A 26,842-nucleotide genomic window follows, 5' to 3' on the forward strand; every position below is an offset into this window, starting at 1 on the left:
TGTTTTTGCTATTAAACAGTTAGGTGATTTATGTGCTCAAACACTTTAACAGTCTTTCTTTGTCCAGAATTGCAGATCAAGGTCTGATAAAATTGCAATTTTGGAAAACATTTAGCTCTAAGAACTGATTTTTTATGCTTATAGCTACACACAGTCATGAGAGGAATACTGAAAAACTTTTTTCTAATGTCCACATCCTCATGACAAATATACAAAGGGAACCAATTTATGTTAGTTTGTCATTTGCTCAGTGGAAAAACAGAAGATATCTGTGAACATGCAGGAAGGTGTGAACCTTGGCTTTTAGAGATGGAGGAACGGCTCGAGTGTGTCAGCTTATTGTCTTCCTGGATGACCTTGTTTCCCTGGAGATTCAGCCCACAGACAGATGTCCTAACATTGTTCGTCACTATTTGTGATATAATGAGTAGCTGGTTTGTTTTGTTTTAAGCAGGAGGGAAGGTCCTTAGGGAGCACAGCATGGCAGGTTCATGGAATGAGCAGATTTGGGTAATTTTACGTTTAATTAACAATGGTCATGTATTTATATGAGAACAGCTTGCAGAATTGCATATTAATTTGTCAATCCAGCAAATCTGGATTTCTGCCAACAAAGTATTTTTCACTCTTTGCACTGATGTTCAAAGTAAAAAATTGTAATGTCTGCCACATTTTCCTTTCTGACCTGTTTTGTGCTCCAATATACTGATGATTAACGCAAAGTACCCAAAATGCAGCTGAAACATTTGTCATTAAATTTTACAATGCTCAAGACAAAACCCTAAGTTTCTAAAGCAGGAGAACAACATTTTCTGCAAGGTTTGTTAACAAAACATTAACTAACGCTACTCAAATCTGTTATGAGCGAAATGATCAACAAGTCATATCAAAACAGAGTTAACATGCTAATGTTAGCATAGCAAACAGAAATGCAAGCAGGAGAAGAACATGAGGCCAGGTTAAAAAAACTAAACTAAACAAAACTAAAAGCTTTGCCATATTTTGGTGATACTTCAGCAGCCTTGTTGGACTGTTTAGCTTGGACTGCCAAAGCTTTATGCACCAAAAGTACAACCAAAAAATATACAGGAAATGTCAGGGGGGGTTCATTAGGAACACACAAGGAGCCTGAGCTACAGTAATAAATATATTTTGTTACTCTTCTTTAAAGAATAAATAAGTGATCAAAATATTTCAAATCACAAAAAAAATTTCTTACATTTTTAAGAAAATATACAAAAGCTCAGTGTTTGTGATGTCTGATATCTGATATTGATATCTAATATTGTTTAAAGTCAAAACTTGACTTCAAACAATAGCTGTCTCATATCTCATTATTGTAAATCTCATCAAACATACAACAGCCTGGGTTTTGTTTCCAAGCCTTTTCTGAGCTTTATCAATAGAACATAAGCTATTAGTAGCTAATTAACAGAATGACAGCTGAGCTTTTAAATTCTTTAGTTAAGAATGTAATCAGGGGAGCGAGACAAAACACACAGCTCTGGTTCGTATCCAGGAGACCACATACAATGAGTAGACATAAATGTGCAGCAGACCTGACAGCTTGAGGCCCCGCTCTCCAACCTGGGTGTCATAGCCATGGGGCATCCTGAGGATAGCATCATGGAGGCCTGCTAAACGTGCCACTTGGTACACCTCCTCCGCTGTGGCGTTTATGTTGCCGTACTGCAGGTTGTAGAAGATGGTGTTGTGGAACAGAACGGCATCCTGATGATAATAAAGTCAGGGAACAAAATGAGGCTTCCGAGGATATTTTCATGGCAGCAGTGAGAGAAACAGAGGATGGCAGATACAAACAACAGGATTGGGGGGCAGAGGAAGAGGAGCAGAGCAAATGACAAAAATATGTTCACGCACCATCTGTTCGGCTCATCCTCAGTGCTCGCAAAGCAAAAATGATCATTGCTAACAATTACTCTAACATTACTCGATGCTAATCATCGTTGTGTATAATTCCCCAAAGTTGTTTTTATATTACATCGATCATTTATAGACAATGATATTAACAGGGATCCTATAGATTTCCCATTGAAAATGTTAGACGTTTCAAAACCTTCTGTATGAAATACAGTATATTGCACCTCATTTTCATTTAAGGATAATTAACAAGTTTGGTTTTATCATCTGCATTTGGTAAAGGACAAGAGGGCAACTTAAAGAAATAACATAAGAAGCATTATAATTTGGAAATTTTGATTTTATCTTTTAAGCACCAATAAAAAATTTCTAATCCATTTTCTTTTATCTATACTTATAACGCAAATTATAAAAGCAAATTTCATTCTTTTCCAAACATTGTAGGAATAAACTATAAATCAATGTCATTTAAAAAGAACTCTAGATGTATATAATTTGGTAGGACAGTGATGCTATAAACACATTGTTTTGGTGCTTTATTGTGTTGGTGTTTGTCAGACCTGAGGTACGACTCCCAAAGCCTTCCTCAAGCTGTCCAGGCTGACTTCTCGGATATTCTGCCCCGCGATGTAGATGTTACCCTGGTGGGGCTCATAGAAACGGAACAGCAGCCGCACAATGGTGCTCTTCCTGCAGACAGACGAGAAAAATCTATGTTATTGCCTCGTCTGTAAAAATCAGACAGCCACACCCCCTCGGGGTTTACTGACTATGCTTTCAGTCTTTGGAGGAGGTGCGACACTAGAGATACACCAATCAACCAACCTGAGGTAATCAACAGGTGAAATACATGATTTTCTTCTTACTATTCAAACAATGTCCCAAAACTAAGAACTCCTCCCTGTTTGTTCTATAAAGGCAGCAATCAAAGTACAAACTTTGAGTACAAACAACATTTTTATTTTTTTTTAAATGATTGAAATCAGGTAAATCAGGGGACACACAGCAGCAAATACAAAGTATTTGAGCCACTGGAGACCAAAAACAACACAGAGTCCAACCTTGCATGTTGTAAAACACATCCATGATGATGGGTATAATATTCTGGACGACATGCAGTAAATGAAGGAACTATGAATTCTACTTTACGACAAAATCTTGTCGCAACATTTCCTGCATTTAGGTTGTAGAGCAGGACAATGAACTAAAGTGCACCTTCATGTCCACCTCCAAATGGCTAACAACTCATTTTAACATTTTTTGGATGGTGTGATGCTTTTTGAGATATCTGACAGTTGTCCAAAAAACATGAAAACAGTTAGTTCTTGATTTAACAAGGGGAGTAATTGTAATTTAATATTGAACAAGGTGGTTTTGGATGCACATTTTCCTTTAATAAATGAAATCATCAATGGAAAACTGCATTTTGTATTTACTCAGGTTGTCTCTCTCAAACTAATTATGATATCTAAAACATTTAACAATGTTTAGATATTCTTAAATATCTAAACATTTTTACAGTAGTAAAAATCAATATAATTATGCAAATACTTAAACTACGGCTTCAATCAACAAACCTGCAACACATTGATCTCTTTCACATCTTACAGTCCTTAGAAAAACAAAGTTAAAATAGGTTGGCGGGTCAACTTCAATCAGAACCAGAAATTGGTATCACCCAGGATGTGGCTGTTTGGTGCATCTCGACATGACAACCCTAAAGGTTTCAGTCAATTTACATTTCAAGCCAGAACTTACCCTGACCCGCTGCCACCAACTATAGCCACCTTCTTCCCAGCTGGCACCTCAAAGGACACCCCGTTTAAAACCTTCTGACCCTCGAGGTATTCAAAATAGACGTCCTCGAAGCGGATTGTGGCGTCCTGTGGTGTGACGATTAACGGTGGGGCGAGATCCTTCTCCTACAGAAAACCAGCCGAGGATTGGCAGACAAAAGAAGAATGGGAGAAGGAGAGAAGCGTGAGTCAAGGCCTGGAGTGATGCAACAGCATCTTCTAAAGAGGCAGAATGTAGAGACACTCATCACATTTGTAAGCTGTTATTACAAAAAGCCCTCTGAATCTTCACTCTGCCCTTCATTTTGAATGCTCAAGGATCAATAATAAACTTTAGCTTCATACTGAGCTCAGAGATGTGGCCAAGGTCAGCACTGAATAAAACTTGGTCCTTTGCCTGAGAGTGAAAGCATTTTCTGTAAAATCTACAAGAAACATTATCACCCACAATCTGCCTCTCTCAATTCATGTAAATAACCCGAAGAGCTTTAGAACACATATTATTCCACACTCACCAACATGGAAAAAAAGCCACAATTATTATTATTCTGTTTTTGGATTGTGTGGTGCAGTTTCAAGTGAGGGGGTAGTTTTAAATAATTTTCCATCTGCATAATGGGACAATGTGTTCCACATTTAAAAAAAGGCATTCATACGAAAATGGCCTGCAGGGCAGCACCATTCCACAAGGAATCACAATGGAGAGGAATATTACTGATGAGTGGGAAAATAACTGGACAGATTCATGTCTAGCACTGTAATTACAGGCTGGAGATGGGAATGGCCTTCTTATTGTCGGGCGGCAGACACACATTTGCACTTAAGTGCACTCTTATGACGCAGGATGGGCTGTCATGTGTTAAAAAAAAAGGAGAAATGCAGCAACATTTCCAACACAATAAAACTGATAGCTGGAGAGAAAAAATACAATGCTATACATTTACACTTATTGGCACCTCTGATAAGGATGTAGAAAAACGTTGAAATGAATTCAACTTTTATTGCAATAAAACTATGCCACATTAAATAAATAAAATTTAAAACTTTAATTTGAGTGCAATTATTCAACACATGCTGAGTAGGGGTGTTTTTATTCTAAATCACTGGTGGAGCAATTATTGGCACTACTGCTAACAATCCTTTGCAGAGACAGTCTTTTTCTCCCATGTAGTTTCACAAGGTTGAAGAATACAGAGAGGGTGACCTTTGACCATTTCCTTTTGCACAAAATCCTTGGATCATCCAGAGTCCAGGAAGATGGTCTATTTTGTTTCTATGAAATTATTGCTGTGTTTATTTCTTCAAATGTTTGGAATTATTCTCCTAAATGAGGAAGTATTTTAAGACTTAGGCAAAGGATTTCAATCCTTTTAAGTACTTCCAGGAGTTCATGACGTCATGCACTCCCACAAGGTACCCCTGACCTCCAGAACAGAAACAAGCATCACCATAATTAGAAGTGCATATGGGAAGTTTTTTCCTCATATGATTTATTTTGTTTGCTCCCTTATCAGTGGCTATAGCTGACCAAAATACAAGCCTTTCTGCTCAACTATAAAAGAGGGGTCAAACCGGTAAGCTTATAATTGTTTAATTTATTAATGCTGCAACTTTAACAAGTACCAGATTGTGGTTGGATCTAGAAACAATTATTAATCAACAGGTCCAGCCTCAGACCCGCAACACATTGTTAACTTGATTCTGTTATTGAGAAGGAACATTGGACAGATCTCATCGTTTCACCTCTAGCTCTGAAAAGTATGAGAGTGAGAACGATGAGCCTGAAAAACTCCAAATGAAAAATGAGGGAGTGCCAAATAAAGGCAAAAACAAAACCTAAATAAAGATGCCACCTATTTTTTTGCTGCAGATGAGCGATATTTTACACTCCCAGTCTTACAAGAAACACACACTTAAACTTTAAAAATTTTAAAAATAACTAAATACAAAACTTGAACAAGTTCAGAGCTCTGTAATTTATATATCTAAGACAGACTAAAATTCTTAAGAAAAATTATACACCAAGGAAAAAAAATAAATCAGTTAATGCCATTATGTATTTTGCAAGCACATAGTACCATTTTATAGAAAAATCAAGTAGCTGTTACTTTCAGATATTGTAATTATGCTGTAAATATGAAACAAGACATATCAAAATAATTTGATTTGTAATTTGATGATATGAAATTGGGCTGCTATTTCTTAAGCTCCTACTCTTCAGCACGTCATCACAACAATGTTCCTCATTTTTGTGTTAATTATTCTTAGGAGCGTTGAACTGCAAAGTGGTTTGTTCAATGAGCTCAGCAGATGTGCAGTTCCACCACATGTTTGCCAATTGGTGCTGCCACAAGTCTGAAGGACCTGAGTGGGGAAGGCTAGGGGTCAGGTATAGGGAGCCTTTAGGCACCCTGAAAAGGCTGCCACAGAAGATCCTAGATATTCTCAAACATGCATGAACGATTCAAGGCAACACTTGAGGTAGGTTTTGGATATAATATTACGTAAATCTAAAAAAAACCTCAATTTTACATAACACTATTTTTCTAAGATATAAATGAGCTTTGCAGTTATAGTTAATTTCAACGTATAGTCCAGTTTAATAAAGATTCAGTCACATTCCTGCTGAACTCTTTTCCTGATACCACCAGTGCAGCCAGTAATGTCAGGCACTACAGGTGGTAAAGACGAAGCAGCCTTCGAGTCAGACCAAGCACGTAATTAGCATGTTTGACTCCAACCCATCATTTCTTTTATACACACATCTTGTGGATAGATAGTCTAAGTCAAGCTATTATGAAAACTCTTTCAGTCCAGGATTAAATCGTAGGTACTGCTCTCTGTGTTACTGTGGTAAAGAAAAATAGGGTCTTGCAAAGAGGCTTTTGTGTTGTTCTTTGCTTTTAAATTTCAGTCCAAACTCTAAGCTCACTTGCTGCTGTGCACGAATTCATCTTTTCTGTTCTCCTTTATTAGAGGATACAAATGTATGAACACAAAGAAATCTCTGTTTTAGAGGCACAAAGTTTGTGTCAGGCTGACACGTTACCTTGATCTTTGTGTCGACGCTGAGCAGGGTGAACAGAGTGTTCATATCGATGAGCGCCTGCCTGGTCTCTCTGTACACTGTCCCCAGGAAGTTGAGGGGAAGAGAGAGCTGGAAGAGCAGGCCGTTCACCATCACCAGGTCTCCTACGGTCATGGTACCTACACGATGGCAACAGAGCAGCTCACAGTCTTCAGTGCTTCATAAGACTATTCATACTCCTTCAGCTTTTTGTCATTTTATAACTACAAACTGTAATGTATTTTATTGAAATTTTATGTGATACACTAACCCAAGGCTGTGTACACTTGTGATGTAAAAACAAAAGCATTTAGTTGTAATCAACCCACTTTAGTTATAGAAAGTCAAGTGTAACCAATCGCCTTCAGAAGTAACCAGTTTAGTAAATATACGCCACATGTGTCTCGTTTAATCACAGAATAAATCCAGCTGTTCTCTGAAGGCCTCACAGATTTGCTAGAGAACATTAGTGAACAAACAGCATCTTAAGAACAAAGCAGACAAAATCAGGGATAAAATTAAACAGAAGTTTGTGGTAGAAACAAGATAAAATATGAGAAAATGGTAGATTTGCATTACTTTTGAATAGCTCTATCATTGCATGCATCTTTCAAAGGCAGACAAAAACAAATAAAAATTGTCATCACTTTCTCTTTCAAGTTGTAGTGAAAGCCGACTGAGCAGCTCCACATCCTGTGATTTCATTTTCTGCATCAAGGCTATTTTATTTCCTATTCATGCCATTTTTTCATGCATGCTGTGCTTTGTTCTCATTTAGTTTCTATAATGGAGTTCATTGTTGGTTTTATTTGACAGTTTCATCTGTCTGATTTTGTTTTAAGTTTTCTCTTCAAGCATTCATATTGAAAGGTTTTATTTTAATGAAACTCTGCGGCAAACAGAGTTCAAATTTAGTTCAGATTCTTTTTCTGCTTTTCTATTTACAATTCCGGTAAATTCAAGGATGGCCTTAAATTAAGATAGTTCAGCATCAATGTCCCAAATTAAACCCACACATTCACATAATCATCATGAGCTTTTAAATTACTCACCTGCTGTAATGCCTTTGCTTGTCAACAACATGATTGCAGTGAGGCCAACGCTGAAGATTGCACTCTGGCCAAAGTTGAGCATGGCGAGCGTCGACGTGGTTTTTAAAGAGGATGACTCATAGATCTTCAGGAATTCATCATACCTTTCCGCTTCATACTTCTCGTTATTAAAGTACTGCAGGGGAGAAGACAAACATGAGGACTGAGGAGAGATGGGAGCAGAGGCCAGGGAGACGAACAAATTCGCAAAAGGAACCAAGGGAAGTGCAAGTTTACAGGAAAAAGAGGGAGAGACACAAATATGGTTGAGGTGAAAGGTTAAGGTAGCATGGAGAGCAGTGTCAGGCAGATACACACTTTAGCTGTAGTCTGCCTCAAGGCTGCATTTGTTCTCAGTGACCGCTCCAAGCGGAGACTGTGTCTCAGTTGGGCTCTAAAGCACTTTTTCATGTCTGTGTCTTCATCTGCTCCCAACAGATTTTAAAGGACATGAAGGCGATGGAACAGAATCCAAAGCCTGCTTTGCTGAACTGGCAGCAGATCTGAAACTGTGACAGAGCAGAACGACTGTGGCACAAAACAACAGTTACACATATTAGATAGTGAAGCCTAATCATCACTTCTGAACAAAAATTACAGCTGAGTGTTCATCACTGGAACATTTTTTCTTTGTATTTTCATGTGTAGCAGCTCCCACAGATGCCTACATTAACAACAAGGCATATAAAGCCATCATAAGTGTTACCCTACATAATTATGATTAATATCATTAAGAGAGAATGGCTTGTGCATCAGCCACAAACACACTTTTGCGTTTCACACATAAAATAAATAAATAAATAAAAAATAGTCCACAACTCTGCTGCCAATTACTAAATATTGTTGCAGAACTGCTGTTTGTTTAGTTTGCTCCATTGTTTTCCAGCTCCGGTTAAGTGGGCGATTTGCTCCTCTAGCTAACGGCAGTGAAGCTGCACAGCTACAGAGTTCCAGCGGATTTGCATATAAGAAAATGCAGTGAAATCGGAGAGGGAAATCAGAAAGTAGCACATGGAAGACAGGCGCTGCGTTCAGGTTCTCGTACAGCCCTTTGTGGAAGTGGAATGAATTTCTGAGTGGGTGGAGATCTAATTACATATGCACACTCACAGCTCAGAGTGATGCTAAATCTGGCCGCATTGACACAGATGACACAAAATAACACAGAACAAGATGTTAAGGAAAACAGGACAAAATTACACAGCAGGAAAATAACACCAGGAAGGAAAATAACACCAACAAAATAGATTTGGAACGGCCACTGAAGTGCTCAAAACTGTCTAGTAAAACACTGTGTGCTGCTCTGAATTTCACTGGAAAAATAAGAGGAAAATTTGAACTCAGATATTTAAACCTGGGTTCACTGAATATTATTAGCTTAGTAATCAGTATTTATCTTCATTCTGTAAGTCCTCTAGATAAGCTTTCTTGAAAGCTCTTCAAGCTAGGAAGGAACTGAGAAATCAATTGGTGATCTGGCCAATTGATCAACAATTGATCAATTGGTGATCGATCCAGCTGAAAATCGGTCAGGCCCCGATTTTCAGCTGACCAGCGACCGGCCCGTCAGAAATGAAACCAGGAGTTCAAGCTGACAAAAACACTCTTTTATGGGGAGGCTGTTTCTGAGGGAAGAAGAGTTAAGGATAGCTAATTCTAACTGTCGATGAGACACAAGTTGCTATTTAAAAAGGAGACTATTTTTTAACCAGGCTGTGAGGAGGTGAGAGAGAGCAAGACCTCAGATTCTTTTGAGTTTATACATCCATCATGAATTTAAGTGTCAGCTCAATAAATCAATTTAGGTGTTTTTAGGTTTTGATCACTTTTAGTCATTAGCAGCTGTACAGTAAGAAGTGCAGCCCAGAGGTCTCAGACTTTTTACCTCATGTAAAAGGTCTGAGGCTGGGAATCGGACCTAGGACAGCTGCGGTAAGGACTACAACTTTATGTTGCGTCTGCTCTACCACTGAGTCACCAAGCTGCCCATCTTGCTTTTGTTTTAAAAATGATACTAAAACAGTTTTACAGCATCTGTTTTCTCATACAGCTGTATCACGCTATCTATGTCCCTGATTTATGACCTCTCAGAGCGAGAACAAAATATTTTCTTACACTGAAGTTCTAAAAGAGAAATTAGAGTTGGATAACATCAGTACTGACAGATCAAAGCCTTACAAAAACCACACTGGACATGGTCCACAAAGCAAGTCCAACTATAAGAAACTATTTTTAGACAAGACCATTAAGAACTAACGCTGATGTAGAATGAAGATAACTACCTGACACAGACAATAAGAGCAAAAGCTGTAAAGCAATGTTAATACATCACCAGTTAGCTGAGCACCACGCTGACATTTCTGGATAAAAACAGCCTGAAATAGCAGACGCCTGTGCCAAAACAGTAACCTACAACATTTTTTGCGTCACTGACTAGACCAGGGAAAACATTTCATAGAGTCCAGATAAGCTCTGTAGATTTGTTGTGGCTGGATTGACAAGAGCTAAGAAACAGATTATTTTAAGATGGAATTAGAAGGAACTTTAAGAGAAGAACAAAATAAAATTTACAGTTGAGTCAAAACAGATTAAACTTGAAGTTAATTTAACAAATTATTTGATTGATCTTCAATGTTTAAAGAAAATAGTCAGGAGACACAAGGCCAAGAAGAGCAAACAGATAGATGTAGGCGTGGTAACTTACCTTCACAGTCTCGTAGTTAAGCAGCGAGTCAATCGCTGCATTTCCTGCTTCGTTGTCTGCTTTGTTCATCTCAATGCGGAAACGAGTCCTATGTGTCGAGACACATGCATGGTGACCTGAGAGCTTTCATTAGTACGCTTCAGCCAGTGGGTGACATTTTTTTTACTGGTAGCACATGGAGCCACTGAGGTATTTACAGAGCTTGTCAGGGAATAACAATCCTGACCTACAGACAGACAGAAAAGTCATAGAAATCTTCCTACCTCCACTGAGTAACAAGAATTGTGAAAATAGTATATGCTGACAAGGTGCCCAAGGCCACTGCTGCAAACTGTCCGCCACACTTGTAATACTGTGGAAGAGAAGAGCAAGACAGACCATCTATGTGTAGTAATTCAACATTTTTGGAATAAAATCTCCAAAAACCACACCATGCTCAGTGACCCAATGCTGCTATCACTCAAGGTTTTAAGAGGGTCCTGAAAACTACAGGAAGTAATCGCATTAATTCAGACAAATCTTATAAAGAAATACAAAAATCACTTTTCAAATTATCATTTCAGTTATGTGCAAAAAGCTTTAAGCCTGCTGAACCCTATGCAGGAAATTAATGTCTTCTGTTGACCAATTATAGTTAAACCTGAAGAATTAATAAAAATTTGAATAATGCTTGTATAAGACTTACTTAAAGTAGACTAAAAAAAAACCAAATTCAACATATTATGCTATGATTTACAAAGAAATCAACATGAATTAGTCTAAAAATGCTTCTAAAGCCTATTTCCAAAGAATCACAGGAAATATTTTGTGGCTCTGTTTCAGCCAGCTGATCGGCAGTGAGCAGTAATATTTGCTTTACTAAATCCTCTTCGTCCATACAGCTAGAGATAACTTTGGTCATGCCGTCTCAGACAATGGTAAATATTTTTTGTTCTTAAAACAGTAACTTTTTTAAATAAACATAAAATAAAGTGATCAGAAAACACATTGTTGTATCTAATCACTCATTATGCTTACAAAAACAAAAATACTGTTATATGCACATGCATAGACACAGACAGTAAATGTAAGAAAACTAAAGGAGTGCCATCAAATACTTTTAAGGTTAAGCCGTTTTAAAACTAAAAATGATCATTTGCACACAGCTTGCTTCTAACCTACTAAAATAGTCTGACAGCCTACCTAGCTTATTCTATATATTTTGAAAATTAAACATTTGAAAACTACTACTTAGGAGTATGAATTTAGTTGGTGCCCATTGGACATTATTGTTCAAATCAATGTATTAAAAAAACCCATTATATTAATTGTAATTATCAATACGTTGTATTATTTCTGCAGCAGTGCCAATAATAAGCATCGTATATAAAAATAATGATATTGCTTTTCGTATAAAACTTTGGGATCAGAATAGTGAAATAGTTCAACTTGACTCACGGTTCAGAATCTCACACTGGTCCATCATTACTAAAAATGATCTGTGGTTGGCAAACACTTTCAGTGCAGAACTCCATTTACAAAGAAATGCGCAGTTTTATCTTTCAGAAAAAAAAATTATCCCAAGCAAAGGTAGACATTGTGTCAAATCCCAACACTCACCAAAATACCACTGACGAGGGCCATCTCAAAAACTGTGGGTCCTAGGTTGAAGACGAGAGCGCTGAGGACGAAGGAGATACCCCTTGTGCCGCGGTCGATTGCCTTTGACAGCGCCCCAGTCTGGCGGCTGAGGTGGAACCCCAGGTCCAGGTTGTGCAGGTGCAGAAAGACGTTCTTAGCGATGCGTCGGATGGAGCTTTGGGCCACTTTGCCGAACACAGTGTTCCTCAGCTCGTTAAAGAAGGCTGCACAAGCCCGAGAGACACCATCTGGAGAAGCAGAGGAGATGGGGAGTTTTAAGACACCTGCTGTGAAAAGCAGGAATACTTAAACAGTACTGAAATCGTGTGTGACCGTGATCTAAAGCACACATAATGGTTCTGAAATAAGACAAAACTGTAATTTTAAACATTAACATCCTGAAATAAATTACTGCATTCGGAAGCAGATGAGATTTTCAGGCCTCTTGACTGCAGAAAGGCAGAGGAAGTATGAGGTGGAGGGACCTATCTTTCAAATCATCTCTGGCCTGTAAGCGCTGCAGTGCTCCAGCAACAGCCTCCCACCAGTAATTACATACTATGATGCTCTGTAAAGCCTCAATACACAACAGACTGGAGACAGGGAGGGTATCTGAGCGTGCTCAGAAATGTTGTGTGTGCGGGTCACATGTGTGATCAGAATACAAGAAGAGGGAGGCGGACTTAAAGAGAATGTCACGGAAAGTTTTCAATTACCAGGATTAATTTCAACACTTTCTCTAAAGGATGAGGGTGGATGCAAGTGAGGCAGCCTTCTTTACACTGTTTTAATTAATGTCTAATTTTATACTGAACATAACCTAAACTAGCTCAGTTAAATAAAATTAACAACTTAAAAATTAAGGTAATTATTTGATCTCACCAAACGCATATAACTGTGCTACAATGACTGTCTCAAATTGATAAGAGTTTGTGTTGAAATGATACATGCTGCCTCTAAGCTGTGCGAACACATGAGCAGTTTGTTGAGACCAAGTCAGGGTGATAATCTCTCTGTCTGTTGGTCTTCACGGGGCTGTAATGTGGCGTTAAATAGGAATGCTCATCTAATGAACAATGTGTCCACATCTGACAAGGTAGGACGAGCACTGTGCAACCTTGACAGCAAAATTACACCAGTCACTGCAGGCTTCAAACCCAGAGCCCAGAGTGTCCAAAAGAAGGAACAAAAACATTGGTTTCTCTTATTTAGATGGTTCCCCACGTTCCTCTTAAATGGGCAACACAGCATCTTATAAAGTTTTCATAACTTTCGCATTTCTGTCAAACCACAAAGAATTTTGTTGAGCTTGTATGGGACAGACTAACAAAAAACACTTGTTTTTTCAATAAAAACAACAGTGGTCTTTGTATATATTTATTCTAATATCCTTAAATAAAATAAAGTGCAATAAATAGTTTTTCAAATTTACATAACTACTACTTCGGGTAAACCTGTGACACTGCAAACCTACCAAGGCATGACTCTATTCCTGTCAGCCAGAAATAGAGAGGGTTAATCAGACAAGCAGCCAAGAGGAATGTGATAACTCTGGAGGAGCTGCAGAGACCCTGTCTACTCAAAGGACAAATATTAAGCCAGAGATCTCCCAATATGTGTGTTAATTGAAAAGTAGTCATTGTTGAAATAATGCCATGAGTAGTGTTAGCATCAAGCGAGAGCTGCACATTATATCAAATCGCAATTGCAATATTAATGTGTGCAATATCACTGTTCAGATTTAATGTTTGGTAGAATAGATCATTTTCAGTGCCGTGCATTAACACTCAGTACACCATTAATACATTTTGCCATCTGGACAGTCTAACGACTCTTGATGTTCAAACACGATGTATACTTTTAGTGGCATAAAGGTCAGACTACATAATGTGGACATTAAGTCAAATACATGCTTTATACACACTTCTCAGATATCAGTACCGCATATAATTTATCTTCCACCCCAAAATAATGTGCTTGATGATCTGTGATGTAAAATGGCGATAAAATAATTTTTTTGTTGTAAGTAGAGTACAAAGGGTGTGAATATTTTTGTAAGGTACTTTAAGTGTACTAATCAAAAGAAAAGGCTGCTTAAGGTACATTGGTATAAAAATAATCAAAGTTGGGATCAATGACACTGTTTGTTGGGGTCATATTTTCTTGCTTAGAAAACCTTAAGATTTGAAACTAAAAATATCAAAAGAACATAAGAGATTTATGAACCTCTCCTTTTAAAAGTGCATTATCTTCTATTTACATCTGAAAGCCCTTTAAGCCCATCATATGGATGAGGGAGTTATAAATAGACACAAAGTCAAATGCAGAAAATAGCTAATAAAGTTAATAACATGCAGAAGAGGTCGCGTAGCAGCATTCATATGAATGCTGTTGGAAAGGTCAGCATGTACACAACAGAGTCCTGCAGTCTCCTCGGATGAGCACAACACCTGGCAGCGTAACACGAGTCTTGGACTTACAGCCAATCAGCATGGCCGTTGCCATGGTAGCCACTGTGCTTGGCGCGTCATTCAGGTTCAGCATGTGCCCCGACATCTGGTTTAGCTCGTCCACTGCATACTTAAACATGAAGGGCACGATCACATTGGTCAACTGGGAGGGAAGAGAAAGAGGAGGTGAGAAGGGAAAAAAATAGAAAATGTTAAACATAAGTTTCTTAGAGAGACAACCTACTACCACCCGGCATCATAAGACCAATCCACTTTGATTGTTCTGTAATGCAGCTGGGGTTGTATTGAACTTAAATCTAAGTCTGCATAATTGCATGGCACTGGAATGAACTGGACTCATTAAAGTTATTGAGTTGAACCCAATATGGACCCAAACAATTTCATAAGAATTGTATCTCCTGTCTTGAAATGTCTTAAGATAATATCTGTTATAATTTAATGATGAATTGAAAAATGAAGCTAAAAGTCAATCAATTTTGTCACACAAACACTTCCCAGAGAAGTCTGGACATCAAAATGTCATTGAGCTACGCTATGTTGCCAAAAATACTCACTCATACACAAATAAACTTGACAACCATTCCTTTCTATGTCCATGTGGCTTATTAGGATGTCGTTCCAATGGCTCTACTATGAAGGCTTTCCACAAGGTGGAGTGTATTTATGTTGATTTTTGACCATTGTTCCGGAAGTGCATTTGTGAGGTCAGACAGTGATGTTGGACAGGCTGGTTTCTGTTCTGATTCATCCCAAGGGTGTTCTATCAGGTTCTGGTCACGAATCTGTAGGTCAATAAAGTTCCTCCACACCAAATTTGCTCATCCATGTTTTTATGAGCTTTGTGCACTGGTGTAGAGTCATGTTAGCACAGGAATCCCTAAACTGTTCTTGCAAAATTGTACAAAATGTCTTGGTACAATGAAGAATGTAGAGTTTCTTTCACCAATTCTTGAAAAACATCCCCACAACTTTGTTCCAAGTCAATTTCAATAATCATGAATACTTGCACCACCCCTGTGTTTGGTAAATTATTCTGAGGGTTTTTTGAAGCCAAAAAACAGGACTTTTATTTTTTTAATTCAGCAATCCAATGAGTAGCTCTTCAGTCATGCTTTCAGGGTCATGCTGACCTCAGCTGAACCCCCAACTGAGGCAACAGCTATTAAAAAGTTTTGATGTCTTCTTTTGGCTCTTTGCTGCTTTCTGGAAATTAATTTACTCTCACTTGTAGTTGCAAGCCAGATGTTTAGAGAAAGAGGAGCCAAGAACCATTAAATATTATAATACAAAAATAAAAAGTTGAAATAAGTTAGTTTACGTTTGATAAAGCTATGTAATAGATTTAACTTTTGAAATAAATTACTGAAATAAAATTCCATTTCAGTCATATTCAGAATTTCTTAAATGCACTGTAAACTGTATTTAGAGGCAGGAAACTGGGTTGGTGAGTGAATGAAATGCCTAATTGAAAAATGTGTTTTAAAAACATGTTGAACGCCAAAACTGTAAAATCTTTTGAGCAATGACGTCCTATATGATGCTATACTGACTTACCAACATACTGTTTCTATATGCCTCTTTTATTAATGCACACCTCACATCCCAGAAGCATGAGTTTACAAAGAAAATCTAACACTGACAATGTAAGTGCATTTTGAGGATATGTCCAAGTGCCCACAATTTTGTGTTATGTTGCTGTGTATAAATGCTCTGTTTTTCTTTTTGACTGGCTGTAGCAGTGCTGGAGAGGAGCTGCTGCCTCCTGCTAATGGAATTGAAATGGTTATTAGGGCTAATTAAAAGCACAGGGACAGCTGTGTGAGTCAGTCTGGGCGGTCCGCTGCACATTAGGACACACAACGAACACCGCATCTCACAGCATAGCATTTTTATTTTGAACTTTCAAACCCTGAACACAGGAGGAGGTTTTTAGGCTTTTTTTTTTTTTTTACTGTCAAGCTCTTCATTAAATAGTCTTAAGAAATTGTGCAAATCAATGAAAAACCATAAAAGTAAACCTATTTATCCTGCCAAAAGCCATATCCCCATGGCTCCTGCTTCATACACTTGGGTTTTACACTCAGACAATAGAAGTCCTCTTAATCCCCAAAGGAAAAAACAATATCTGCCACTTTGCTACCAAGACAACAGAACATGACACAAAAATAGCCTGAGCCCATTATCTCAGAGCCAAAACATGTCCTCAATTCTGCCACTAATACATGATAAGGTTGGATGCGCTCTTTTAATCCATTAACGACAACCACTGGAGATTAAATTGACACTGTGTCAATCTCTACCTGGCGATATGTCATCCCGTAATAGAGATTCTGTGTCAAGTAGCAGAAAAAGGCTCCGGGCGATGGAGAATTAGCTTTACCTTACGCTATGAAACACAGACGGGCACAGAGACAAAGAGGGCTTCATTCGAGGCCAACTTGTGTGTAACCGTTCATTTGAAATGAAAATGTCACTGATAATGTGGCTCGCAGAGGTGAGATGCACTGTAACCACGTAATTATTCAGTTGATTTAAAAATTGCATCCACACAGCTGGTGGTTTCGGTTCAAACAGACAAATTGGTAAAATGGAGGTTAACTCCAACCACGCAGGAAAATAGAAGGAGTCGATTGGATTGTATGCACTCGCTCCACACTCTTTTAGTACACACCAGAGGGAGCCGTGCTGGGCGGCAGCAGGACACACTTATTTGGGAGCTTTGAATTTGTGATTATTTTCCAGGGTGTAAATTAGAGACTATCAACAAAGGAAGAGAAAACACATCACACACTGATTGATGCATGCAATTAATTATTTAAAAGACTGCTTTAAATGCACGCTGCTTTTAGTTTTACATGGCGTCTTCTCCAAGTGCAATCACTTAAGGCAAGTGCTCATGATGTTTCAGCAAAAGGTGCAGGGAGAGAATTTGATTAAATGGGAATATTTAAAACTTAACCAGTGCTTCAAGTGATCTGTTTTGCAACAACTTGTAAGTATATTCCTAAATATCATCAGCCTTTCGACACATTCTTAATTTTAACTTGTTTACACATTCTTACAGATAACATTGTTATCAGATTCTAAAGATCTGATAACATTCTGGATAATATATGGATACAAATATTAACCTCTAACAATTAGAGTAATCAAATCTCATCATTTGTAGGTAGCACTAATTATCAAACAACAATGCCCTGAGAATGGCTTCAGATTTTTGATGCCTTATTTCTGTTTACAAAAATGGAAAGAAAACATTATTTTAAATAATTTAAGCAGAAGCACGGGTCCAGAACAACCTGATTTAAAGTTTTCTACAGTCGAAAGCACTAGTTAATCATTTAACTAGTCCTATAATGAGTGTCCATTTTTGATTGTTTTAAATGGATCTGCAGTCAGTTTGTAAGGTAACAATACTGATGCAAAGGTATTCAAAGTAGGTTGTGACCAGGAAAAAGATAAAGCATGTAATTTAGCTATTATTCAACAAAAATCCAATGCAATTAGTTTGTATTAGATTGGGATCCAAGATATTATAGCAGTTCCCAAAGACGTCACACACATTTCTATACTCTGTATGTTTTATTTTTTCCACAATTATTCAGACCTGGAGCATGCTAAAATTAAATTGCACACTTTTCCAGATTTTAACTGTATTTAGAGTTCTGTAATGTCTACTTTCAGTACATGCATTAGGAAAATACCTCTGATTTAACCACAGCGCATCACAAATTGATTTTCATACAAATTTATATTTGTTATGATCCTCAAATTTATGTCTTGTGCTTACAAAAAATAACTGATCATGAGAAGTTTTGATGTTAGAGTTGAGCTGCAGTCTGCAGCAGAACTTGCGCTTCACATTGCAACACTTCCCTGCGCCTTCACCTCTCAGCTCCACCAGACTAGTGGCAGCAATAATTTACAAACACCTGTTGGAACTGTGAGTCTGCAGAGCTAATCATACAAACTACTTCTCAGTTGTATACAGTGGTAAATGGCATAATGAAGAAGCACTGTTGTGATGATGTGCTGAAGACAGAATGTTGGAAAGAAACGAGGCTTCTTAAAGAGACAGGACCAAATTTCAAGGGATCAAATTGGAAAGTCAAACTTCATTTAAGTAATTTTTTTATATATACAGAATTTTTATAACAATCGAAGGAAAACATTTTTTTCAATTGTGCTATAAAATGGCAGTATCGGACTAGAAAATCCCTCTCCCTTCCTTTAAGAATATTATGAAATGCACAAATGCTAGATATGTACACTGCCTGGCCAAAAAAAGTCGCCACCAAAAAATGGTCACACTCTCTAATATTTTGTTGGACCGCCTTTAGCTTTGATTACAGCCCGCATTCGCTGTGGCATTGTTTCAATAAGCTTCTGCAGTGTCACAAGATTTATTTCCATCCAGTGTTGCATTAATCTTTCACCAAGATCTTGTATTGATGATGGGAGAGTCTGACCACTGCGCAAAGCCTTCTCCAGCACATCCCAAAGATTCTCAATGGGGTTAAGGTCTGGACTTTGTGGTGGCCAATCCATGTGTGAAAAAGATGTCTCATGCTCCCTGAACCACTCTTTCACAATGTGAGCCCGATGAATCCTGGCATTGTCATCTTGGAATATGCCCGTTCCATTTGGGAAGACAAAATCCATTGATGGAATAACCTGGTCATTCAGTATATTCAGGTAGTCAGCTGACCTCATTCTTTGGGCACACAATGTTGCTGAACCTAGACCTGACCAACTGCAGCAACCCCAGATCATAGCACTGCCCCACAGGCTTGTACAGTAGGCACTAGGCATGATGGGTGCATCACTTCACCTGCCTCTCTTCTTACCCTGATGCGCCCATCACTCTGGAACAGGGTAAATCTGGACTCATCAGACCACATGACCCTCTTCCATTCCTCCAGAGTCCAATCTTTATGCTCCCTAGCAAACTGAAGCCTTTTTTTCTGGTTAGCCTTACTGATTAGAGGTTTTCTTACAGCTACACAGCTGTTCAATCCCAACCCCTTGAGCTCCCTTCGCATTGTGCGTGTGGAAATGCTTTTGCGTTCACAATTAAACATACTCCTGAGTTCTGCTGTTGTTTTTCTTCAATTTGATTTGACCAAACGTTTAAGTAATTGCCGATCACGATCATTCAGGATTTTTTTCCGACCACATTTCTTCCTGGAAGACGATGGTTCCCCACCATCCTTCCAGTTTTTAATGATGCGTTGGACAGTTCTTAACCCAATTCTAGTAGTTTCTGCAATCTCCTTAGACGTTTTCTCTGCTTGATGCATGCCAATGATTTGACCCTTCTTAAACAGACTAACATCTTTTCCACGACCACAGGATGTGTCTTTTGCCATGGTTGTTTAAGAAATGAGGAGTTACTCATTGCATCAGCTGGGGTTAAATAACGTGTTGCCAGCTGAAAGATAATCGCCTATGCAGTACTTATCCAATAGGAGGCTTATACCTATTTGCTTAGTTAAATCCAGGTGGCGACTTTTTTTTTGGCCAGGCAGTGTAGTATATTCACCACTTTATTATTCTTGATTTGTCTCTCATTTAAATAAATACTGTTATTTCCACGGACTTTGCTGTGTTATGCTTGGTGGAAATCAACACCTTATCACAGCACGACAGCCTCAAATTACCATGCTTTTTATTGTAAGTCTGTTTTTTTCCAGCAACAAAGAGAAACAAAAGCAATGTCCTTCTGACAAATAACAAAAAATTGTTTGTCTGAAATGGCACAGCTGTACTTTAACACCAATCTTGCTATATTCTTTTTAAGCTTTTGGTTAGTAACAGCTTTAAATTCTGAATCTAAAAGGGGTTTCTGATCTTTGATATTCAAACTGGCACTGTGTGCAGCACTGCAATGTGATAGCTATTGCTCAGTGTATTAAATTGTTTGCACTTTAAAGTGATTCAACAGATTTCTCACTGTATGCTCCAGAGAAAGGATGTCTTGGATCCTCCTTGAATGATTTGTTGATGCTGGTGGGATTGTTGTTCCTTAGTCATCTATGTTTATTATACCCATACTTAATGAACAGAATCAGAGTAAATCTAAACGTTACCATTCCTAAATGAGAAAATTTGTCCTGGTTTATCCTTCTTTAAACACAAATAACTTGCATTCTGTAACACACAAAAAGACCCACATCATGTCTGATCACTTCCAGCAGTGCCCACACTGAAATAAGGTTTTTGGAGAGACTAAGATTGAAATGTGGCTGACAGTTTGTCACCACTGGTGTTCAGGCACATACTGTTCTACGTGGATTAATCACTGCTGTTTGGTGTCCTTGGATGATGTGCTGCACGCTTTAGGGCAGAGTTATTAGAATTTTTTTTTTAAATATGCCTCAAATAAAGTTAACCCACTCAATAACAAGTCTGTGCTGGTATATTTATCTTTAGATTTTTCGCATGCTGTTGCAATTATTAAGGCCTTTTGCTTCTTGATATGTTTGTACAATTACAGAAATCCCAATCAGAGCTGCACAATTTCTTAAATTGCAAATATGATCACAATATCAATATATGCAATGCTGCAATTGCAAAAGAACTGCTTGAATAGAATATTTGGCTGCATCCAAATTTTTCACCCCAGTGCTACATTTGGCCAAATAGAGGACTTTCGCCGCCCACACTGGATGTTGGAGATGCTAAAGCTCTTGGAAAATGGTGGGGAAATGATGATAACAATAGAAATAAAAGAGTCAGAAAAATTTGGGGTTAATCATAATCTATATAATTATCGCAATACTCAATAGCATAGCATATAGAGGCTATTAATCTGAGACTTTACAACACTACAAGCCAAAAAAATTAAATCTTTTCCTTGCTTTAAAAGAAATAATTGTTTTCCAGGAGAAAGCATTGATGGACCAAGGCCAAGGGCAGTAGGTGCCAAGATGACAAGAGGGAACTACATGGAACGGTCTTTTTAGAATGAAAAGAGCTGCACAATTCACTCCCTAGAAAGGCTTAATGAATTTCTACCATATTTTGTTCTACGGAGCAGCTGATCTCTGGTAGTTTGTGTTTCATTATTACTCATTTATGGAATCAGCATTTAATGACATAATAAACTCAAAGTGCTCTAGCAGGTTGCTTCTGACCCTGTGCCTGTAAAAACAATTTTCCCTCTATTTAACAAGAAAACCTCTCCTTTATTTCCATCACTCCTGCAAGAGTCCACTGACTGATTTTGAAAGACTTTGAAAGACTTATTTGAGTCACAAGTAATTTTTAGCTTGACTTTTATTTTTTACTTTTGTTTGTTAAACAATGATTCCCATTTTCATCCAGTAATTGCCAACAAAAAACAGCAGTTGCTGCTGTTTCTAAAGAATATTCTACACACAAAACAGATGAAGTAACGCACACCAGGAGTTTCTGCAAATTTCAGTAAGTTGAATGTAGGACTTCTATAACTTACTTTAGAAAAAACATGAATTAAACACAACCCAATAAATTACTTAATAACAAAAACAACGTAAATAAAATCCAGGTTTTATCTTTTGCAATGCCCATTTTCAAGTCAAATCTCCTTGTAGCTGCAGTATGCAACTTTTATAAAAAATTTGAATGAGTATAACGTATTTTATCAGGTGGACAGACTTTCATTGTCCTTAAAGTCTCTATGTTATGTATATTTTCAGTGACAGAGGTGCCACATGCTCACAAAGAGTGATTTTAATGAAAGAAAAAAAAGCAACGAGAAAGGAAAATATTATTAACACTCAATATAATCATTTGAATATTTAGCATTAGTTTTGCAATAACACATTTTCCTGATGCAGTGTGGCCTTACCTCTGATCAAAGTAATGAAAACTCTGAAGGACTTGCTGCTGGTTGATAATATTTATCAGAGTAATACATACATTCCATAAAATCCATTATAGCTAGGTTATGGAGATTTACTTTTAAGTAATTTGTTGCAAAAGCAAGTACCAAACTTCCCAAAGATGAATTAAAATGAACAGATATGGCAGTATGAAAAGTAGCCTGTAACCAATTTACACCTAAAATAGCTAAGCACAAAACAGCTAAAAGAGGAAGGAAAAGCAAGTAGAGCTAATGTCACCAAATTTACTAGCATAAACTTTTATAAACTTACTTTAGCTCCAGCTAGAAGGCCAAGTGAAATGGCAACACGCGCCCGCAGGTCTGGTCGGTCCTTTGGCCACACGTAGGCCAGCATCGCAGACAGAATCGTGGTCGAATTCACTTCTTTCAGCTGCAGAGAATCAACAACATAAACAAAATGTTCGATAATTTTCCCAGATTTTCCGCCTGTCTTTTAAAAAGCAGAAAACATGGAAAACATGGATAAAATCGTGTTTGGATAATTTGAACTTTCTAATCTGCGTTCTGTCTGAAAATATTGGCGAGTAATGCTCATTCTGCATTCAGTGCGACAGTCGCAGCAACCTTAAGTCCACACTGTGGCAGACACATGGAACATCAAATGTCAGCAGGAGTCCCCTGAGAGATCTGACAACAGCAATGAGAGAGTCTCCAGGTGGACTTGGGCATCCAGTCTGACACTACAACTCCCAGGAGACACCTGGGCTGTCATCCCAGCTGAGGCAGAGAATCCGCTGGTGCCAGCGCGGCTGTTTACCCGCACTTCCACACACATCTGCCGTGGGGACTCTCGGCAGGCTACAGAATATGCGGTAATTCCTCTAATCCACTCAATATGGTGGCAACCTGTTCCAGCCCTGCTGTGTGGCAGCTCCTTGGAGCAAATTACAGAGAAAGTGTATCCATCACCTGGCTTTAATCAAACACAATCAGGCAAAGTGTTACACTGCAAAGGCAGCACAACTGATTTAAATGCAACTTAAAAGAGCCTTAATATATCACAATATGTAAAAATCTATACCATATATGATTCTAATTTATTCCAAAGCCGCAACAATAACTGACCAGATTAATTGACAGTGAACTGATAAGCACAGATATGAACAATGACACTGTATTTAGATGCAGGTTTACTGGAATCACATTTGCTAGTATTGATCATCTATAAGTTGAAGTGATGAAAAGTTAAATTAACTCTGACAATGTCAAATCAATACCCTAAATACCCACTGACACGGGCACTTATTTTACATTAATTTCTCATTTACAACTCCCAATTATTGTTTATTTAATTGCTATGAATAAACACAGCAGTGTGAAACTTTTCGTCGGTGATTGGACCAAGGTACAACACTCACCACATTTTTTGGGTCTGCACTCAAACCTCCTCCTGCGTGTCCATGCCAACATGTCCGCTTGTCCATCCCCTGCAAATGCTGTAGAAACATGAATAGAATCACTTTGTAATTTCAGGTTTGACTTTGTAAAACACACTTGTTTTCAGCACTATGAAAAATACTACTCACTTTTAGCCCCTCTAAAATCCGACGGCTGCTCTCCAATCTGTTTGTGCTCCATGTCGTTGTTCGTAAGTGTGGAATGGAGCTCAGCTGAAACACAAGAGGTGCCGTATATGACTGTTGTCTTATTTTTGCTTATAGAGTCATTTTGAAAATTTAAGCATGCTGAAACAGAATAAATACGGGGCTCGGAAAAATTTGCTCCCTTATAGATTTCATACTTTAAACTTCCAGCCTGAATTAAAATTCAGGTTTTAAAAGTCAAGACAAGAGGTGTAAAAGTCTCTTAAATACTTTGTGACAATAATTATTTGTTCAAATAGAGACAGGTTAGTTTGAATGGCTTTTCACATATTAAATTATCTGAAATGTTTTGTATTTATCCAGGTTATCTTTGTCCGATATTAAAATACTTTTTCACTCTGAAACATTTAAGTGTAACAAACACGCAAAAAACAAAAGAATTCTGTAAAAAGACAAAAACCACACAAAAAATTGTAACGTCTAACAAAACAACAAAGGGATTTTTAAGAAGAGGCAAAACAGAACTGAACACCTTCTGAATATTTATTGTCATATTGTTTATTTTGTCAAAGTGTTGGTGTTTTACCAGAGATAAAGGTCAAGTCAGACTTCCTCCAGAAATCTTCAGTAAGTGTTTTAAACACTGGCTATGTTTACACATCATCATGGAAACCTCTGTTTTAATCCTTAAAACAATGGGTTCAACAGAAGACTCAAACATGTCAAGGCACGCTCCCAAGACATTTCAGAACTTCTGAGTGTATATCTGCAACAGAATTTTGTTTCAAGAACACTTGCAGTCGACGTAGGATGAGAGCTACAAACACGCCTACAGAAGCTGAGCTGACTGTTAACACAAGATATCTTGTGGGTGGATTAAGAAAAGCACATTGATCTTAAAGTAAGCCTAACCCATAGTGACCCGTTTCTATTGTTGTGCATAATTCCACGGTTGAATATCTATATATATCTATATATACACACAAAAGACTGTTGAAAAAGTGAGTGAGCAAATCCTTTTTTTCTAATTAAACTATTCTAGCTTTAATAATAAAATATATAATGATTTATTGCAACTAAGTTTAAGTTAGGATGCTTCTTTTCTCATGAAGTGGTTGTTTGGGTGATTTTACTTTCCTAGTTGACCACTCTCACTAAAAAGTTAGGACAACACTGGAATTAATTAGAAAGTACATGTAGACCAATACAAAAATCACATTGTGATCATCTAGAGTATAAATACCTTGGTTTCAAGGTATTAAAAATGTTGCATTGTTATTTAGTAGCAGTTGGAATAACTATGGATTTGCATTTTAAAAATACAGCAGCTAAGTCATGTTTTACATTATAAATACCTTGCCTTCAAGGTATTTATAATGTAAAACACGACTTAGTTTTACATTATAAAACTAAGTCATGCCTTCAAGGTATTTATAATGTAAAACATAACTTAGCTGCTGTATTTTTAAAATGCAAATCCATAATTATTCCAACTGCTACAAAATAATAAAGCAACATTTTTAATTTATAGCATAGTCTATAAATGTTTTGGGGGCATTTTCATAAATACATCTAAGTAAAAACACCATTGTGTTCTGAATAGGTTCAAGTAGTTTTCAAGAATATATGCACCCCCCCAATCCCATTCTGCTCAGGTAGCCAGTCTGATGTTATTTCTGGTACTTATTTATTTGAGATCTTTGATATTTATTTTACTTAGTTATATTTATGTTTTGCTAGCTCAATATTTATGCATGTCTTACTTTCAGTATTAGAAAGTCTTGGTAAGACAATAACATTGGTAAATATTGCACTGATATCAATTGCTATAAAAGTCTATTTTGCTTTTCTGTTTCTATCTTATGTGTGCTTCCATTGCTCTGTGACTTTTAGTACTATGGCAATGTCATTTGTGTCCTGTGTGAGCATCTGTTGCTGTGAGAAAGCCTTGTTACTGAAACGTGCTACAGAAATAAACTTGACTAAATATTACATTAGCCCATACCATTTTAAATATATTAGACAACAATTATTGCACTCTAAACACTGATTTGCAATACCAATATTGCAGACACCAATACTGCTATTATAAATTAGTTACAAAAATCAACCCAACTATGTCTCACCTTTTAGCAAGTTTTTTAAAATTTGTTTTTACCATTTTTATTTACCTTTGTGGTGTGGATTCATCATATTTCTGTTTTTTATTTCAGGTTATGGCAATGAGAACCTTTCCTTAGGTGCCAGACCCATCTACAACTCTGTGTGTACCTCAGAAGTTTCTGTGAGTGGATGTGTTTTTATGGATGTAGGCAATTGGGTAGTAAAGAGGACTTATTGACTTTTAATCCTTTATTTTCCAGTTTCTCCTTACATGTTTCCAATGACATACAATAAATAAACTCTGATTTCGGTTGTTGTCTTTACCAGTGAGTGAGTGAGTGCAGAAGTACTTCCTGACTTAAAAATTTCTGAATAAACTGACAGCAGAGTTTCGTTGATCATTGCCAAATAATCCATAAATGTGTTGACATAAAAGGACAGTTGTATCAGCCATAACACGAGTGAACCCGGGTGGGACTGAGGGTCTTATCTAACCTGTCAGATGGAACTGGAGACACGTGATGGGACTACAGTAAGGCTGCACGGTTAGCTCACACACAGCTGATACAAAACGCTAGTAACCTGACGTATGGCTAGTTGGCTAGTATTCCCACATTTAATAAAGACGCAAATTGTCGGGTAAATAAAATTTAAGATAGCAGTTAGCTGCCTCAAAC

At 37.6% G+C, this 26,842-nt stretch overlaps 1 protein-coding gene across 1 annotated transcript in view; it reads right to left on the reverse strand.

Moving 5' to 3' along the window:
* The window catches only part of abcb7 (ATP-binding cassette, sub-family B (MDR/TAP), member 7), a 32,973-nt gene that overhangs the window by 5,761 nt on the left and 370 nt on the right, over positions 1 to 26,842 (reverse strand). The window contains exons 2-13 of the mRNA XM_032554749.1: positions 24,045 to 24,128; positions 23,877 to 23,954; positions 22,769 to 22,888; positions 14,640 to 14,772; positions 12,139 to 12,407; positions 10,803 to 10,891; positions 10,540 to 10,627; positions 7,797 to 7,971; positions 6,727 to 6,884; positions 3,640 to 3,803; positions 2,442 to 2,571; positions 1,560 to 1,731 (exon numbers count right to left, since the gene is read on the reverse strand). Of these exons, the coding sequence (XP_032410640.1) occupies positions 1,560 to 1,731; positions 2,442 to 2,571; positions 3,640 to 3,803; positions 6,727 to 6,884; positions 7,797 to 7,971; positions 10,540 to 10,627; positions 10,803 to 10,891; positions 12,139 to 12,407; positions 14,640 to 14,772; positions 22,769 to 22,888; positions 23,877 to 23,954; positions 24,045 to 24,128 (1,660 nt within the window). The remainder of the gene's footprint in view (positions 1 to 1,559; positions 1,732 to 2,441; positions 2,572 to 3,639; positions 3,804 to 6,726; positions 6,885 to 7,796; positions 7,972 to 10,539; positions 10,628 to 10,802; positions 10,892 to 12,138; positions 12,408 to 14,639; positions 14,773 to 22,768; positions 22,889 to 23,876; positions 23,955 to 24,044; positions 24,129 to 26,842) is intronic.

This window comes from Xiphophorus hellerii, chromosome 23 (genome assembly GCF_003331165.1).
Source record: "Xiphophorus hellerii strain 12219 chromosome 23, Xiphophorus_hellerii-4.1, whole genome shotgun sequence".
NCBI classification, from domain to species: Eukaryota; Metazoa; Chordata; class Actinopteri; order Cyprinodontiformes; family Poeciliidae; genus Xiphophorus; species Xiphophorus hellerii.